This window comes from Aspergillus thermomutatus (genome assembly GCF_002237265.1).
Source record: "Aspergillus thermomutatus strain HMR AF 39 chromosome Unknown NODE_56, whole genome shotgun sequence".
NCBI classification, from domain to species: domain Eukaryota; kingdom Fungi; phylum Ascomycota; class Eurotiomycetes; order Eurotiales; family Aspergillaceae; genus Aspergillus; species Aspergillus thermomutatus.
The window spans coordinates 93,195-109,498 of record NW_020798105.1 but is presented as its reverse complement, the minus strand read 5'-3'; the positions used below and the strand labels follow the sequence as shown (position 1 = coordinate 109,498).

General features: G+C 49.8%; 6 protein-coding genes across 6 annotated transcripts; 1 reads left to right on the top strand and 5 right to left on the bottom strand.

Moving 5' to 3' along the window:
- Positions 1–1,384: 1,384 nt before the first annotated feature.
- CDV56_108337 (protein phosphatase 2A structural subunit TPD3) lies at positions 1,385–3,697 on the bottom strand (the record flags this gene model as incomplete). Its single annotated transcript, XM_026761956.1, has 9 exons — positions 1,385–1,723; positions 1,774–2,111; positions 2,166–2,266; positions 2,325–2,469; positions 2,521–2,635; positions 2,698–3,189; positions 3,241–3,392; positions 3,456–3,561; positions 3,635–3,697. The coding sequence occupies 9 exons, from the start codon at positions 3,695–3,697 to the stop codon at positions 1,385–1,387; spliced, it is 1,851 nt and encodes a 616-aa protein (XP_026615849.1).
- Positions 3,698–4,624: 927 nt separating this feature from the next.
- CDV56_108251 (phenylalanine--tRNA ligase subunit beta) lies at positions 4,625–6,905 on the top strand (the record flags this gene model as incomplete). The annotated part of the gene is made up of 9 exons (XM_026761870.1): positions 4,625–4,677; positions 4,740–4,780; positions 4,849–4,868; positions 4,925–5,001; positions 5,064–5,193; positions 5,255–5,521; positions 5,578–5,819; positions 5,874–6,682; positions 6,742–6,905. 9 exons carry the CDS (start codon positions 4,625–4,627, stop codon positions 6,903–6,905), a joined length of 1,803 nt encoding a protein of 600 aa, XP_026615848.1.
- A 656-nt stretch (positions 6,906–7,561) lies between these two features.
- RPS3 (40S ribosomal protein uS3) lies at positions 7,562–8,676 on the bottom strand (the record flags this gene model as incomplete). Its single annotated transcript, XM_026761819.1, has 3 exons — positions 7,562–7,897; positions 8,036–8,349; positions 8,523–8,676. The coding sequence occupies 3 exons, from the start codon at positions 8,674–8,676 to the stop codon at positions 7,562–7,564; spliced, it is 804 nt and encodes a 267-aa protein (XP_026615847.1).
- A 502-nt stretch (positions 8,677–9,178) lies between these two features.
- On the bottom strand, positions 9,179–11,304 carry CDV56_108128 (phosphatidylinositol-3-phosphatase YMR1; the record flags this gene model as incomplete). Its single annotated transcript, XM_026761747.1, has 3 exons — positions 9,179–10,933; positions 10,992–11,161; positions 11,235–11,304. The coding sequence occupies 3 exons, from the start codon at positions 11,302–11,304 to the stop codon at positions 9,179–9,181; spliced, it is 1,995 nt and encodes a 664-aa protein (XP_026615846.1).
- A 1,064-nt stretch (positions 11,305–12,368) lies between these two features.
- Positions 12,369–14,675, bottom strand: CDV56_108016 (putative respiratory complex assembly protein Rmp1; the record flags this gene model as incomplete). Its single annotated transcript, XM_026761635.1, has 1 exon — positions 12,369–14,675. One exon carries the CDS (start codon positions 14,673–14,675, stop codon positions 12,369–12,371), a length of 2,307 nt encoding a protein of 768 aa, XP_026615845.1.
- A 296-nt stretch (positions 14,676–14,971) lies between these two features.
- Positions 14,972–16,261, bottom strand: CDV56_107959 (N-terminal C2 domain-containing protein; the record flags this gene model as incomplete). The annotated part of the gene is made up of 5 exons (XM_026761578.1): positions 14,972–15,539; positions 15,596–16,008; positions 16,066–16,089; positions 16,139–16,155; positions 16,249–16,261. The coding sequence occupies 5 exons, from the start codon at positions 16,259–16,261 to the stop codon at positions 14,972–14,974; spliced, it is 1,035 nt and encodes a 344-aa protein (XP_026615844.1).
- Positions 16,262–16,304: the final 43 nt, after the last annotated feature.

Here is a 16,304-nt window from a genome sequence, read left to right as displayed (position 1 = left end):
AAGGCACATAAGCATATCAGTCACGAACTCGTTTACAGTGGGAGATCAGGTTGGCAGGCACCTTGAACGAAGCTTCCTAAGTATTCTAATGCATGATAGGCCGGGGTCGGAGCTAACGAGTTTTCTAACTGCAATCCTTGCTGCTGAGTCTCCGCCCTGCTAATTATCATGATTCATGAGTTTCCCAGTGCAATGAGGTGTAGAAGGAGCATTTTGATGATATAAGCTAATCTCTCGGGATATAAAAATGAAGCTATTACACCCTGCGTTGCCCTATCATGTCCTGGCATATATAGTTTAGTAAGATACGCTCTTCGGTGAGTGGCCGTAGAGAATAAAAAGAAAGATCCGTCAGCGATAGGACTCGAACCTATGCGGCCGAAGCCAAGTGATTTCTAATCACTCCCCTTAACCACTCGGGCACACTGACTAGTTCTGGAAGAATCGTTACTTTTTTTGATTCATTAAGGAAGAGAATGCTTACCACAATAATCGAGCCCAGAGCTGACATTGCACGACTATTATTTGAATATGGCTGGCTTTAGATGGAAGCATCTGACTAACATAGTACAGACGCGGAGACAGTGTCCCTTTGTATCCTGAACCTGATTACAGATATGGGCGATGGCAGTAATATGTTGCTGGAGTTGACGAGGATTACAGCTACACAGCATCAGAACAATGAACCTTGATTATATGTGTGGTTTCTCATTGGTATATGCTAGCTCAGAGCGAGGATCTCTTAAAGGTGATAAAGCCAAACTGTGATAATGCAGGTTGTTTTCGACACTTAGGTACGGATACTTCAGAACAGATGTGAGATCTAATATTATTGAATGTCCCTAAGTTGCAACTTCTCCCTGCTGGATAGGATCATATCTGAGTCTCTCATCTGTCTCTGGCATCCTTAGAACGGATGATAGATTCCATTGTAGTATAAAGCAATACTGGCAATCAGTATCATAAGCCCAGTCAGTGTGCCCGAGTGGTTAAGGGGAGTGATTAGAAATCACTTGGCTTCGGCCGCATAGGTTCGAGTCCTATCGCTGACGGATCTTTTTGTTTTTTTTGTTTTCTCATATTCCAAACCACAACTTTCGAGAATCCCAATAAATTAGTTTCTGCCCAACTCTCAGATACAAGATATTGCTGGTTTCTCATGATGGAACAAAGTCTACTTCATTAACGCCATGGATTATTTCATTCAGTGAGTCAGTTGGCCTGACCATTTCTCTAAGTGGACAAGATTGACAAGTCTCCAACCCGCCCCCCACAGAAGCGCAAGTCCTATATTTACTCCCGCTACCCTCAGTGAAAGGCTCCCTTAGGACGTGGGTATGAAGTGGTGCATGCAGCGAACTAGCATAATATCAAATGGCTAAGCCTAGGGTGAAGTCTGCATGGCCTCCTCGTGGCCGCCCACGGCAGTCGTAGCAAAGTACCGGACATCAACATCTTCATCCTGCTGCAACTTCTCTAAACTGGGAAGGATTCTCTGCTGGATGAGCTCCTGACCCCGCGGTGACGGGGTCGCGGGTTTTCCGGCTTTCTCGAGCTCGGACAGCGTCCCTTGGGCGGGAAGGCGCCGTAGTGTGTCGATCAATACAGCGTAGGATTTGGCGACATTGAAGCGGATATTGGGGATCTCATCCGTTACAAGTCTGTCTAGAATAGGAAGGATTGAGTTTTCTATTATGTCCAACGAGACAACGGGCGCAAGAGTCTAACATAGTTAGTAATGACCTAATTTCCAAGAGGCCGAGAGACACTCACAGAGATAGCAAAGCATGTGGTCATTCTGTAGAGATAGTTAGGATGTTGTCCCATGGCCATGACCTTCGGGATGATGGAGCCCTGGGCCCATTCGACTCCGAAGACTTCTGTAAGCTTTCGCAAATTTTGAGTGGCAGCCTCTCTGATAGAGAAGACAGTGTCACCAAGCCATCCCATGCACAAATCGCTCAGCTGTTCGTCGAAAAATTTGACTCCCAGCTGACTAGCGAGAAGAGGGATGTACTCGATGATAGCAAGACGAACTCTCCATTGTTTGTCTTCAGCTAACTGGACAATGGCGGGAAGAAGCGACTGCGAAAGGAGGTCGATGCCGATGACTGAAACCATTAGATATAACCGAACCGATGAGAAAGTCGTGTCTTGAATCTTACCTTTGTTGACCAATTCCAGCTTGGAAATGATATGCAGACGAACATCGGGGAACTCGTCTTTGAGCATCTGAAGGAACATCGGGAGCAGATGAGCAATCGTCCTAATCGTAGATCATCAGCACTCATGCCCAAGCAAACTTAGAACGGTATCACTCTGACTCTTCTTTCCCGAGGATCGGGGCCAGTCCGCTGATTTGAGTACCCAATGCCGCTCGCACATGCTGGGACTGGTCCGAGACAAGATCCTCCACGCTCGTCATGATCTCGTTAAGCAGAGTCTCCCGGTCAATCAAGCTGCAGAAACCTAATCGCCATCAGTTAGCCAAGTCCTAGTCTGCATAAAAGTCTTACATACCTGGAATCTGGCCTGCAATAGCAGTTCGAACTTCAGCCTCTGTGTCCTTTAGAAGCTTGACGAATGAGGGCACCATGTCGCGAGTAACGACCTCCTCGTGCACAGCTTTAGCGATCTGCCATAAGATGTCAGCACAGCCCAGAAAGGATAGCCAAAGCCGCAACATGGACAAAATACCTTCTCATATCGATCGGCAACCATGTATCTCACTCTCCAGCTCTTATCCTCAAACAGATTGCGCAGGGAGGTCAACAGGACACCATGGCTGGGTTGTTGCTCCTTGGGGATTTCCTCGGCGATAGAGATAAGAATGTCCACCGTCAGCAAGCGCACGCTGTCTTGATCGTCACTGGCCAAGTATTGGAACAAGGGTATTATTTCCTCAATGATCACTTGTGTCTGCATTTCCTTGACAAACTTGGCAAGGTTATTTGCCGCCTGTCGTCGCACCATCGGCGTTTCGTCATGTACAAGACCTCCGAAATATTGGCGGAGACTTTGCTGCAGTGGTTGCTGTGATTTTCTGTAGGGAACGCAGTAGAGACCTGTGGCTGAGACTTTCGATGTGAACCAGTCGGCTTTCGAGAGGCGAAGAACCATGGGGATGAAGTATTCTTCGATCTGCTTCTCGGACAATTCCTCCCCGATCTTGTTGAGCGACTCGACGGCCTAGCTTTCTGTCAGCAAAAGAAACGACAAATCCAATCCGCTGATTCTTACCTTCTCCCGCACCAATGGTTCTTCAATAGCTGCCAAGTTCTCTAGGGGAGAAAGGAGTACATGGCCAAATTCCGGACCGCCAACATATTCTACGAAAGTGCCCAGCTCTTCGCTAAGAGCAGTTAGGACTTCGTCTTCGTCCTCAACAGAGTCTGCGGAAAGCACCGATTAGATCACAAGTCTTGTCATGCCCGAATTTTGGTCGAAGAACTAACCATCGAGAAAAGGAATAAGTTCGTCCCGAGTTCTCTCTGGTCCTAAGGCCAATGCAATCGTAGAAAGACGGCGTATAGCGTTGATACGAAGAGTAACCTCATCATGCTAAAGGAGACGGCGCACGCGACAATCAGTTTATGTTAAAAGGAGATGACGTGGGTTAAAAGAGCAACTGTACCTTCAGCTCATCAATGAGAACGGCAATGGGGTAGAGCTCATCATTTTCTCCCTGACCCTCCATCGCGGGAACTTCTATATGCTTTTCAATGTACTATTGAATGAGTGAAAAAAGGCTAACGAGGCAAGGATGCGGCAGGTCCAAGGCCTCAGCAGGAATTGGAATTATGTTGGTAAATGTATCCGGTATGACGCGAACTGAACAGGGGTCCCAGAAGTTATTTTGTGATCGGCACAGAAAGGCTGTCGTGAACAGGATAAAAAGATCAAGCACCTGCTCTGAAACTGATATTAGTCGCTGATGATAGCAGAGTTCTGGTGGTATAGGAAGGGATAGTGGTTAGAGACCCCGGAGCGAGGTTTCGTGGGGTTTGGGCCGCCGCAGGACACTTGACTGAGTAGCAGCGTACCTGGACAATTGAGATGGAACTCAGCAAAACAGCAAACGTTATCGAAGAATAATGGAAGAATTGAAATCCCTAACTCAAGAAAGGAGTAAAGCCCCGAATGAGTCTGTAGAGGTAGGTATCTGGACGGCTACTATTCTGATTAAGGCGAGCTTCGGACGGTCGCTGGTGCTCACCTGAACCTGAGGCACTAGTACTACGGAGTACTAGCTGCTAGCTGTGGCTGGTGGGGGGTAAAAACAGATGTAACAGATTGATTCTTAGGAGCAACCAAGGTAAAGCCTGAGGCCCTAAGGCAATCAGGAGGGGTGAAATCGTGGCGGTGCAGTCCATCTGTGGCTTGATCGGCGGCCGCTGCGAGGGTCAAGCCCCAACGGAGACAAAAGTGCCACGGACTATGACTACTGCGATTATCTGCCCGACACTGGAGGACAGACTGAGCATTTGCGGAGATACCAACGCTGTCAATCTGCGTTGAATAACTGACATTCATTCTCATTTCCATACCAGTGCGTTGGCAGGCTTCAATCTCTGTCTAATCGCGGCGTACCTTCGATACAGTTGCTAAGAACAAGCCCCTCATCATGCCCACCATCTCGGTCGATAAGGCCGCGCTCTTCAAAGAGCTTGGTCGGGAGTATGTTTTTCTCTTGTGTCCAATGTCCTCGAAGTGTTTTTGTGACTGATCATATCCTCAAGATATACGACGGAGGAATTCGATGAGCTGTGCTTCGAATTCGGTACGTTTGACTCATTGATCCCTCTCTTTTTTTTCTGCGGGGTTTCTCGCTGACGACTCTTCCTATAGGCATTGAGCTTGATGAAGATGTAATGCGCTCCCGGACACCCTGAGAAATGCGATTGAAAATTGCTAAGGAGAGCAGACCACAAATTCGGACAGACCCATCGTCGATGGCAAGCAGGAGCCGCCCCAGCTGAAGATCGAAATCCCCGCCAACCGGTACGCATACTTTTCGGCAAACGCTGAACATTCCAATCGCATATACTGAGTCTTGTCTCCAGTTACGATCTGCTATGTTTCGAGGGTATCCAGCTCATGCTCAACATCTTCTTGGGCCGGAAGCCTCTCCCCAGTTACCGATTGGTTGAGCCCGCCAATGGGCAGATGGAGAAAATCATTGTCAAGGAAGATGTAAGTGAGCGGGTTCGGGGATTCTGTATCGGGCCAATATCCTTAACAACTCTTCAACTAGACTATGAAAGTAAGGCCGTTAGTTTCCGGAGCTATTCTTCGCAACATCAAATTCGACAAAGCCCGCTATGAATCCTTCATTGCTCTGCAAGACAAACTTCACCAGAACCTTGCCAGACAGAGAACGCTTGTGTCGATCGGTACCCATGACCTGGACACTATCCAGGGCCCCTTCACCTACGAGGCGCTGCCACCGAAGGACATCAAGTTTGTGCCTTTGAATCAGACGAAAGAACTGAACGGCAAGGAATTGATGTCCTTTTACGAGGTATGGAACTGACCGGCCACGGGTCGTCTCCAATTAATACTTACCTCCATGAACAGAAAGACAAGCATCTGGGCAAATATCTCCACATCATCCGCGACTCCCCCGTTTACCCCGTCATCTACGACTCGAAGAGGACTGTCTGTTCCCTGCCACCTATCATCAACGGTGACCACTCAAAGATTACTTTAGATACCAAGAATGTCTTGATCGAGGTTACAGCTCTTGACAAGACGAAGCTCGACATTGTGACCAAGATCATGGTCACGATGTTCTCCCAATATACCTCCGAGCCCTTCACGTATGTACAGTCTGCTTCGCCCTGTGTGCTTGATACTAACACATTCTTGCGCAGTGTTGAGCCTGTTCAGATTGTCTCTGAACATAATAACGAGACCAGAGTGGAGCCTGACATTGCGCCTCGTACCACTCAGGCCGAGGTCTCTTACATCAACCAGTGCTGTGGACTGGAGCTTTCTCCCGAGGAAATTTGCAAGCTCTTAACCAAGATGTCCTACCAGGCAAGGCCGTCCGCATCTTCGCCCGATCTCATTGACGTTGATGTTCCCCCCACCCGGGCGGACGTGCTTCACCAGGCAGATATCATGGAGGATGTTGCCATTGCGTACGGTTTCAACTCGCTCCCGCGGTCCTTCCCCAGCAAGTCTGGTACAATTGCTCAGCCTCTCCCCATCAATAAGCTCTCCGATATTGTCAGAATGGAAGCTGCAATGGCAGGCTGGTCGGAGGTCTTGCCCCTCATCTTGTGTTCTCACGACGAGAACTTCGCCTGGCTCAACCGCAAGGATGACGGCAACACCGCCGTCAAACTGGCAAACCCCAAGACCCTGGAGTTCCAAGTTGTCCGCACAAGCCTGCTTCCCGGCCTCCTCAAGACCATTCGTGAGAACAAGCATCACGCAGTGCCCATTAAGATCTTCGAGTGCAGCGATGTCGCCTTCAAAGATCTGGCGTTGGAACGTAAAAGCCGTAACGAGAGACACTTCGCCGCGGCTTGGTACGGCAAGACGAGCGGTTTTGAAGTTGTGCACGGCTTGCTTGACCGCCTCATGTCCATGCTCAAGAGCGCCTTCATCACAGGTGAGGAGGGTCTCGAGAACCCAGCCATCGGCGACTCGCATTACTGGATTGAAGAGCTCGACGGTAAGTCTTATATGATTTTTGTGTTACATGTATGTATCGGCGTATTAACTCAGTCTTAGAACCCACCTACTTCCCGGGTCATGCGGCATCCATCCACCTTCGTTTTTCTGGCAAGGACCACGTCATCGGTGCCTTCGGTATCTTACACCCTACAGTATTGGAGAAGTACGAGCTGAAATACCCCGTGAGCACGTTGGAGATCAACATTGAGGCTTTCCTGTAGGCGGGTGTCAAGACAGATGGGGGAGTGGTTTTAGCAAAAAGTATAGATATATGCCCTAGAAATATCCCTTGGCACAAAGCAGTTACAGCACTAGAGTCACGATGTACCTTGAATATGACATAGAAGAGGCCTACTTTTTCAGATTTCTGATCCGCTAGAGTGGATCTTTTCACATTCTTGGCAAGTTCCAGATCAAATGCTCCAGCTTTACGTATTTATTCTTAGATGGTAGAAATTTACAAGGGACTGTTGCTATTACCTTAGGCATTATATGGTCAAAAGCCAGCTACGCAGCCACACAGGGTATAATTCAGAGGAGTCTTAAATGAAAGACCCACCTACTTAATGGGTCGACATAGCCCATCCCGCAGTACCAGTACAAGTATAGTCGCAACGCGAACGACTGCCCCGTTCCGTAATCTCATTTCATTTCAAGTATCACTTTTGGTTTCCTACCTAGGTCTTTCACTAGGGATCTAGGAAGAGAGCTGGAAGCCCGGGAGAGATTCTCCAGCAGCTGCGAAAGAAATTGTCGAAAGAGGAGACAATTGAAGTTCATGTAGTGTTCTTTATTGCGTGAGGTTAGAAGTAGGTAGGTAGGACGACAGGAACGAAGAAAAGAAGAGCAGGGCCTATTTTAGAGAAAAGAAACCAGATTACTCCTGGGCGTAAGCCTCCGCACCGGCGGCACCCTCCTGGCCTTCAGCGGCCTGCTGCTCAGCAAGTCGCTGCTGCTCGGCGAGCTGCTGAGCGGCGAGAGCCTTGGCACCGTAGTCCTGGCTCATGGGCTGCAGGACGGGCTGCTCCTCCTTGGGCTCGATGATGGTGACGGAGTCAGGGAGGGTCTTCTGAGGACCGGCCTTGCCCTCGGGGTCGGAGCCGCGCATGATCTTGACCTTGATACCAAGAACACCCTGGCGGAGAAGGACGTGACGGGTGGCGCTGTCAATGAACTCCTTGGCGGGCTGACCGGAGTGGATCATGAAACCGTCCTGTACAGAGAGGATAGCGTTAGTCACACCATTCTTGTATCGTTGCTTGCACCTCCCGGATCCGAAATCCCCTCATTCATCTTCCTTCATAATTCCTCTTTTCCTTGAGCAAATCCCCCAAAGCAATAGTCGACGTACCGTGAACTTCATGGACTTGGCACGGGCAGCACGCAGCTTTCCGGAAACGACAACCTCACAACCCTTGGCACCGCTCTCCATGATGAATCTCAGGACACCGTAGCAGGCTCTGCGGACGGCCAGACCGTTGAGAAGCTTGTAGCGGAGGGACTCGCACTGAGCGACGGCGGACAGACCGCGGTTCTGGACCTTGGCGGCATAGAGGGAGACGGAGTTCTCGGGGAACTTGAAGCGCTTCTGGATGAGGGAGGTGAGCTCGCGGATGCGGCGACCCTGCTCACCGAGAACCTCCTGAGTGTGGGTGGCACGGATGACTGCGCAAAAAAAGAGCATCCGTTAGCATCATGACACTATTCCCCGTGTGATTCCTCGCGACAAATATATTCCTCCCATTGCGTCCTCAATTTCGTGGTTTCCCCATCTTTTCTGGCCTCCTTCAACCTCCAATAACCTAACGGAAAGAATACTTATAATCGGGCGAACGTACTGATGTCGGTGACGGTGGGAGTGACACGGACTTCAACACCAGAGTAGCCCTCCTCAGCCAGCTCGCGCTGGAAGAACTCGTTCAACTCGGCATAGAAGACACCGTCGGCGACGAACTTGCGGCGCTTCGAAATAGCTCCCTGGACAGCGGCCATGATTGCGTTTCTGCTGGTTGGTTTCTAGGTTGTCGAAGAAACGGCCGTAGCGGTGCACCAAAGTTGGGAAGTCGTTCGAGGGCGAAGTGGTCGGCAGTCGTCAGACCAGATTTGAGAGATTCCGCGTTAGTGGGGATTTTTTGGGAATAGGGCTTGTCCTTCCTTTCTGGGATAGGGCTCAACCCTCGCTTGCACTCCCGCCGACCCCTTTCCATAATAGGAATAGTCCAAAGAACTAGCTCTCAGAGCTTAATCCTGTTCAGGCTCTCAGGCATCAATTTGCTGACTATCTACGTACCCTTCTACAGCTTCCTTTCAGGCTATCGAGGCACCTGCCAACAGACTTCGCAATCTTCAACCTTTGCCGTAAGAATATTCGTCATGTTCTAGGCCTAGCTTAGACCGATCCTTTGTCATAACAGTCGCTCAATGTAACATACATTAAATCGTGAACTGCAATCAAGTGCCATGCGCTTATCGTCTTTCATTGTCTGCTCCATTCCTATTGCATTTCAAGCTCCATCTGACTCAGATTTTGCGGCTCCTGAGAGTGCTCCCTTCCCTTGGAGAAACTTAGATTTGAGATTCCTGAAGCCACTGCTGCCATTCCGGTCGGGGCAGCGTTACTGGTCACATTGCCAGGAGTCCCGCTTCCGACAGCATGGTGAGCTGTCTCGATACCTGTCAAGACCGGCGTTGACTCAGAGCTGGGACTATCACGACGGGCAGAGGGAGTAACGCTGGTTGAGCGGGCCCCGTTCATCTCCGCATCTGTTCGACCAAATGCTTCGTTCCACCATCTGACTTCATTGATACGCGGGAAGATCAGGCGTTCTTTGCCGCGCTTATGATCGTCTATTTGAGGATCATACTTGGGATTGAGAAATTGTTCCCTCCGGGCAAGGAAGTAATCCCACACGCTCCGAGTGCGCTCCTTAGCCTTCAGCTCCACCCGCTCCTTTTCGCTATTAAAAAGGAATGTACCATATTGGCACGAGTAGAGATGGTAGAGCAGCCGCCTGAGAAATCGCTCGTTGAATTCAAATCGTGTCGGATGTTGGTATAAGAGTTGGTAGGTCGCATCGAGGAACTGATGAAAGACCGGACTTGTTTCCTTCACCTTGGTTACCTCCTTTTCGGAGACAGCGCTTCTGGGGGCGGAACCTGGCTTTCTGGGACTGTCGGAGTCACAGTTTTGCATTTCCCCTTCCGAATCCGGGAGGGAGTCGCGACTCGTGTTGTCCCTGTTAAAAAAACCTTTTGCACTGAGGAAAGCATTCTCGATGGCTTTGCTTGCACCACCGGCCTCTCCAAATCCCCGACCGGAATCTCCCCCAATTCTTTCGTTTTCAATCTGAAACCACTTTTCGCTGCTCAAAGGACCCGTTCTGTGCCGGAACATGTGGCCAAAGGAAAGCCAGTCCTTCTCCACGAGCACCATGAACCCTTCCATCGTCCGAAAGTAAGGATCGAGACATATCTGACTCAGAGCGCTCAACTGGCCCGTGCGATCCCATCCATCCGAGCAGTGAATGAGCACATGCGAGTGCTGTAAGCCAACTTGACGAGCTATCAACCCGGCGCCATCCAGAATGCCAGCGATATGCTTCAGCCATCCACTTCGCGCAAGTTGATCCCTATTAGGTCCTAATGGCGTGACATCTGAGTCTTTAAGTGCATCGACCACCTTGTTGAGGGAGTCCCGCATGACGTGGATGTTGTCAATGCCCAGGTAGGCCTTCGTAGCGAACTTGTAATTGTCCATATTTTCTGAGCCCAGACCAACGGCTTGCATAGCAAATGCATTGACTGTCGGCCGTGCATCGACAATCAGATTATGCTGCTGAGCACCATAAATCTGAGGTCTTTCCTCTGGATCCCCACGAAATGACTCCAGCATCTCGTCTTCCAATTCCTCGGTGTTTGTCAGATCAGTCAGCATCAGGCTTGATGAAACGTCACCCTGTGTAGAGCTTGAGGAATCATGTTCCAGATGTGGTGGAGTGAAATTCGCCAGTGGCCTATCTGCACGGGATGTTGAGAATATCGCTGCTAACAGCTTCTCATCCTGGATGCTCCGGTTCTGCCGTACACCGACCAGAGGTTGAGAGCTTCTCGTGATTGAGCAGTTGTTGATGGGATGTCGATACGTCAGGACAGGCACTCGTGCTCTCGACCGATAACGACCCGCGTAGTTGAGCGTATTGTCTGAAATGGCCGACGGCACCGGTAGAAGAGCGGGGTATGTCGGTGAAAACTGAGACATCCAAAGTCAACGCAGCGATCATGAAGCTACTCAGGAGAGAGGAGTTTACCCCGTAGTCCATATTCATCTCGGAAATACGCCAGCCATTGCTGTTGCCATCGCAGCCCACGCCCTGCCTAGTCCACTCTTTGCGTGCATCGTACAATTCCCAACCGTTGTATTCCCGCTCCGGCGGCGGCGGCTGATAAGTGAAGGCATAGAGTTTGTCGATCCGGCCGACTTTGCAAGTCCAGAGCTTTATGCTTTCATATACATCGCGAGCTTTACTCTCACTGGCAAAGTAGAAACAAACGAACGTAAAGTCTCGACAGCGCAAGCGAATCGACGACGGCTGGCGGGATGCGGCGGGAGTTGGGCGGCATGTACAAAATGAGATGATAGGGTAGGTTATCCACAGCTCCCTCGGTCGAACGGGCGTACCTTGAGCCTGCGCAGTCTCGGCTCCTTGGGGTATGTGGGAGAAGATAATATGGTGAGGGGTGAGGTGTAGCGTGCCGACGACCTGTTCACCACGACGCGCCAAGGTCACATCTTCAACCTGAGAGTCGAGGGAAGGAGGAGAACAGTCAGATCCAGACGTTTTGTTTCAACTCGGATTGTATGTATTCATGGATCAAACCTTAGCGATTCGTGTTCTCTCCATGCCTATGCTATTTCCTTGTCCGCATAACCTTCATGACGGGTATGACAAACAAGCTGGCTCGATTTCTGGACGGTCGGAGAGGACTGCGGTGAGTCGACTAATACTCCCAGTCGATGATAGCACAGCGAGTAAAGGTTACTGGCAGAATAGCGCTGTCAATGACAAAATTGCAGGTTTTTGGAGAAGTCTCGAGGTGGGAGATCTCTCCAACCACAAAGAAGTGAAGCCCGATTCGGTCAGATGCGGAGCCCCTCGCTAACTACGTCAAATGCCCACCGACCACTGAAGGCAGGAGAGATGTAGTTAGTTGTCTGCTCTATGGGGCATTAAAGTGAGTTGAAATGACCGGACAGTCGGTAGGTTACTATATATTGCGTTCGAATGACCTTCAATGTCTCCTTTCTCTTTGATATTCGACGGCATTTTTAAGTCGTTGAATGAATTCAAAGATTGTTGAGCATAATGAATCCAAGCGTCTGTGACTGATTACCTGTTTGGGCTACAGATGGCGACTGACCACACGCACCTGATCGATACATACCATACCCTTTGTTTGAAAAACTCCGAGGACATACATGTCTGACTCGCTGCCTACAACTTTCGGTTGGTTTGGGACCAGAAAGATTGCGATAGGACAAAAATATATTCCTATGCTGATCCAGCCAGCGCAATTGTAGAGTTGGCATACGTACGTTGTCCAGCTTGACTAAGGTGAATTCTATGCAAATAAGATCTCATGATTATAATACAATATAAAACATATAATACATTGAGTGATACCTCTTAGACAACATCCATCCGCCAAGCCTTATCCAGCTCAAATGCCAGAGAGCAAGCAGCACCGTAGAACGTGTTGAACTCACGATGGAGTGGATCCTGAGACATAGCATCCTCTGCAGGTGGACTTGCGGAGCTGTCACCCTCAGTGACGTCCATGTCGAGAAAAATATCCGTCGTTCGGTAGGGATTGAACGGCCCGCTCTCGTAGAAAGCATAGTTGAGCTGCTGGCCTTGGAAATCATAGCGATGAATGCGCGTGCCTTGAAGGTCGTTCAGTGGCATGAACATGTATTCCGCAGTAGTGTGGTTACTCGAAAAGTCTTGTTCCCTGCTGACAGTTCCCTTCAACAGATCATTGGGAAGCGGAACATGAGTAAAGGCAGGAAGAGGCGCTTCACCTTCGCTGTTCATGTACCTAGAAAAGATGCCCTGCAAGCATTCTCGGAGGCTTTCAACCGTAATGTTCTCGGCTGACTCATTTTCCCCATGCAGTAAATCGCGGTACAACTTTCTGGTAAACCGAAGGTCAAGGCCGTTCTCGGGGAGCAGATAGTCAACACTGCTCTCGGCCAGCTCAGCTTTCACGCTATGAATCTCAATTTCGGTACCAGAGCCAGAGGACCAATGTGATCCTTTTAAGGTGGCCTCTATTTCGAGTCGCGGAAAGATGTTCGCATGGGCAGCGGTTGGAATCAGCCGGAAGAGGTAAAACTGTTGGTCATCATCGGGTAGACGTGGCGTGAGCATACGGAGAAACGACGTTACTCGAGGAACGTCTGCAGTGAAAGTTCGAGGAAGATTCAATTTGCCCAGCTGAGAAGCGCTGAGGGTTTGAGTCTCGAAGGAAGGCTTGCGTAAGAACAGACACCGACCAACCGCAGCTATTACGGTCTCGCTGATACCATTTCGTTCTGAGATTAATGGTGATGACTTTCTGAGTAATTTAAGCAGCTCGTCTGACAAAAGTGATTGATGCTTATTGAAGTACGGGGTGTCCAGGATCTTCGTCTCGGAGGATTGAGCAGATGACATTGCCCACCGAAACCACGCTTTTTGCCGATCGATCCACGGGACGTTTCGCTCTGGATCTACATTGTAGACACTAGCCGACTGGGACGCGGATAAGTAAGTGCCGAAGGGTATCGCAGGAGAAGTCGTGTTGTAGATCGCTAGATTTAGGGTTCTCCGAGCATTGTCCGCATCTTCTCTGTTCTCCGCGAGGTAGAACATCTTAATTCGGCCTTGTGATGGCCCCTGCTCGAATGCAACTCCATAGGTCTCGCTGACCCACGCGAGAAAACCAGGAGTAAAAATACGACCACTTTTGGACGTGGCATTATTTGGTGTAGGCAGATCAATATCTTCCTGCCGAATTCTGTTCGTTGCATCGTATATAATCTCGCGAATCGATTCACATGTGTGCTGATTCCCAGTTACTCTGACGAGGCCCAACGCACGGGTGACGTCAATCTTCACGTCGTGTAAGTTGGCCAATTCTTCGAAAGAGAAATGCTCAGAGTTGAGCAGCAGCGATAATGAGTAGGCGGGGAGCCGGATGTCGATTTGGCCAACTTCACCAGCAACACCTAGCTGCCAGCAGTCTCGTAGAATCCTCTCTGCAAGGAGTTGTTTCCCTTTCAGAGCTTGTGTCACGGCGACTCTATCGGCAACGCCTCCCTGCGAGATTGGACCGGTTTCAAGAAACACGGAAGTTCCGGGTCTCCAGACAGCAGTGCCGGTGTGATCATTTCGTGGCTCCCCATCCTTCTGGACCAAAGCCTCCTGCTTCGCTTCTTGTATGTAGTCTGACAGCTGTTGAAAGGTAAAGGATAATTGGAGTCTATTCCGCAATTCTTCCCAATCGTTGATGGACAACTTGTCGTGCGGCCGATGAGGTTCACAAAAGCTTCTTATGCTCTCATTGACGGTAGCAGATTCGAGAACGATATCCCTGCTTTCGATATCTTCTAGCATGAATGGAAGGGCAGATTTATCGGATGTGTTGCTCTCGATCTCTGGGTTTCGACGGCGGCGGGTCCGATGCGCCACGACAACGATTTCCCCAGGCTTTCCCAACGTGTCGACATCGAGCGTCAACTTCTGACTCCTTGAACATTCCTTCTGGTTTCTCCACTGGGCTCGAGATCGAGGGCGAGATGATGTCTCGTCCTCCGGATCGGTTGCGGTGTTCTGATAGCGGACGAAAGCATCGCGCCGGCGACCCGTTGATGGTCGTAGAATTTCCCTACAGGGGAAGATGTATTGACAGGCCAGACGCTCTGCTGCCGTCCTAGAGAGCCGTGTAAGCATATGGGAAAATGGGCGAAGTGTTTCGAGCCAGCCGCTCCATGAATTCTTCGCAATCGATAGTTTCTTGAAGCTTTGCTTGCAATCTTATCGGTCAAGATACGCTAGACTGGAAGCGGAAGTTTGATCACTATGACATGTGCCTTAGGCCACAAGAATACCTTGGAGACGTTGGAAGTGTGTTTGTTTGATGGCAGATACCTGATCCTTATCGTTTCAACAAATTATTAAGGTAAATATTGTCTTAAGAGAATACCAAGTCAAGGATAAACAAAGAAAAATATATGAGCGCTATGAGATTATTCCTTTACAGAGACCTCCCAGCTCCGCAGGTCCTCTCGTACATCAAACTCGGATAGTTCATCCACTTCACTGCGGCTTTTCCAGGCCTTGCCATTTGCACTGTCGTAGAGCTGCTCTTTAATGCTGCCGCCTTTCCTGATGTGTCCCGAGGAGGAGTCGGACCCTTTACTTTTGTTGCGGAATTGGCTGGATGAGCTCTTTGGTCGCCTCTCGAAACTCGGGGACAATCTGTTCCCTGATCTGGTTTGCCTTGTATCTGTATCCCTGTCAGGACGAAGTTCGTTATGATGCTCTGCCGATCTTCGAGAGCGAGCATCAGGATCTTCTTCATTCCCGCAAGAACCCGTGGCAAAGAGGTCCTCGATCAACTTATCCGCGGGGATGTCATCCGTGCCAGACATCCACGAAGCAGCCAGAGTGCGGCGGTACATGTCCTGCATATCAGCGACCTCTCTACTCTGCGTGTTGATGGACGGAAGCCGGCCAAGGTCATCATGATCAGCTTGTTCCGAGGAGACCACACCCGCGATGCCTGCGAAAACTGCGGCGGACCTTAGGGGCGGGCTGCTAGCAATCAGTAACAGACAGAGATGAAGATTCGTGGCAAGAAATAAACATACGTGGTGAAATTCCGATCGCCATCAATTTGACGCATCACAATCCCAACCCTGAGCGTGCTGTTGACCTTACTATCCTGCATCAGGTACCTCCTTACGATGCCTTCGTCGTCATCGCTCTTGTCAACATACTCGGCAAGGTTGAGCTTGATTCTTCCTAGAAGATTCCTGTCGCCGTGCCCTCCAGATCCAAACTCTTGTATGATGTCTAGGACGAGTTCGCATTCATGGAGTGTCTGATTTCGATCAATTGTAAGCCTGACCTGCAGGGTTTTCTCGTAGTTCCAGTACGCTCGATGATCGATGATGATCGCTTTGTCCGTATTCCCATGATGCTCGGCCGTACTTGACGATGGCAGACGCCATTTGACGAACGCCGTTCCACTCACAAGTGGCACATTATTCAGATCAATGATCTGAGCGGAGATCTCGGTCAGTAAGAATCTATGATGTGCGAGACTGGTCTGACTTACTCTCAATATAAATTCGAATCTAGGCTAGAGTTGGGTTTCAGCATTGCCCACTCCTCCTAGAAAAAGCACTTACCCTCCTATTCTTCGGAACTACAGGACACGGAATCAGCTTCAAGTTGTACCGACCATGAGGTCATCGGGCGCTGCACAGCACAGCGTTGAGCGAGTGAAGTGATCGCATACCGAAAGCCTGCATAGTGGGCAAGGCTTCAAAGCCAATCAAGAGCGCCCTTCCTTCA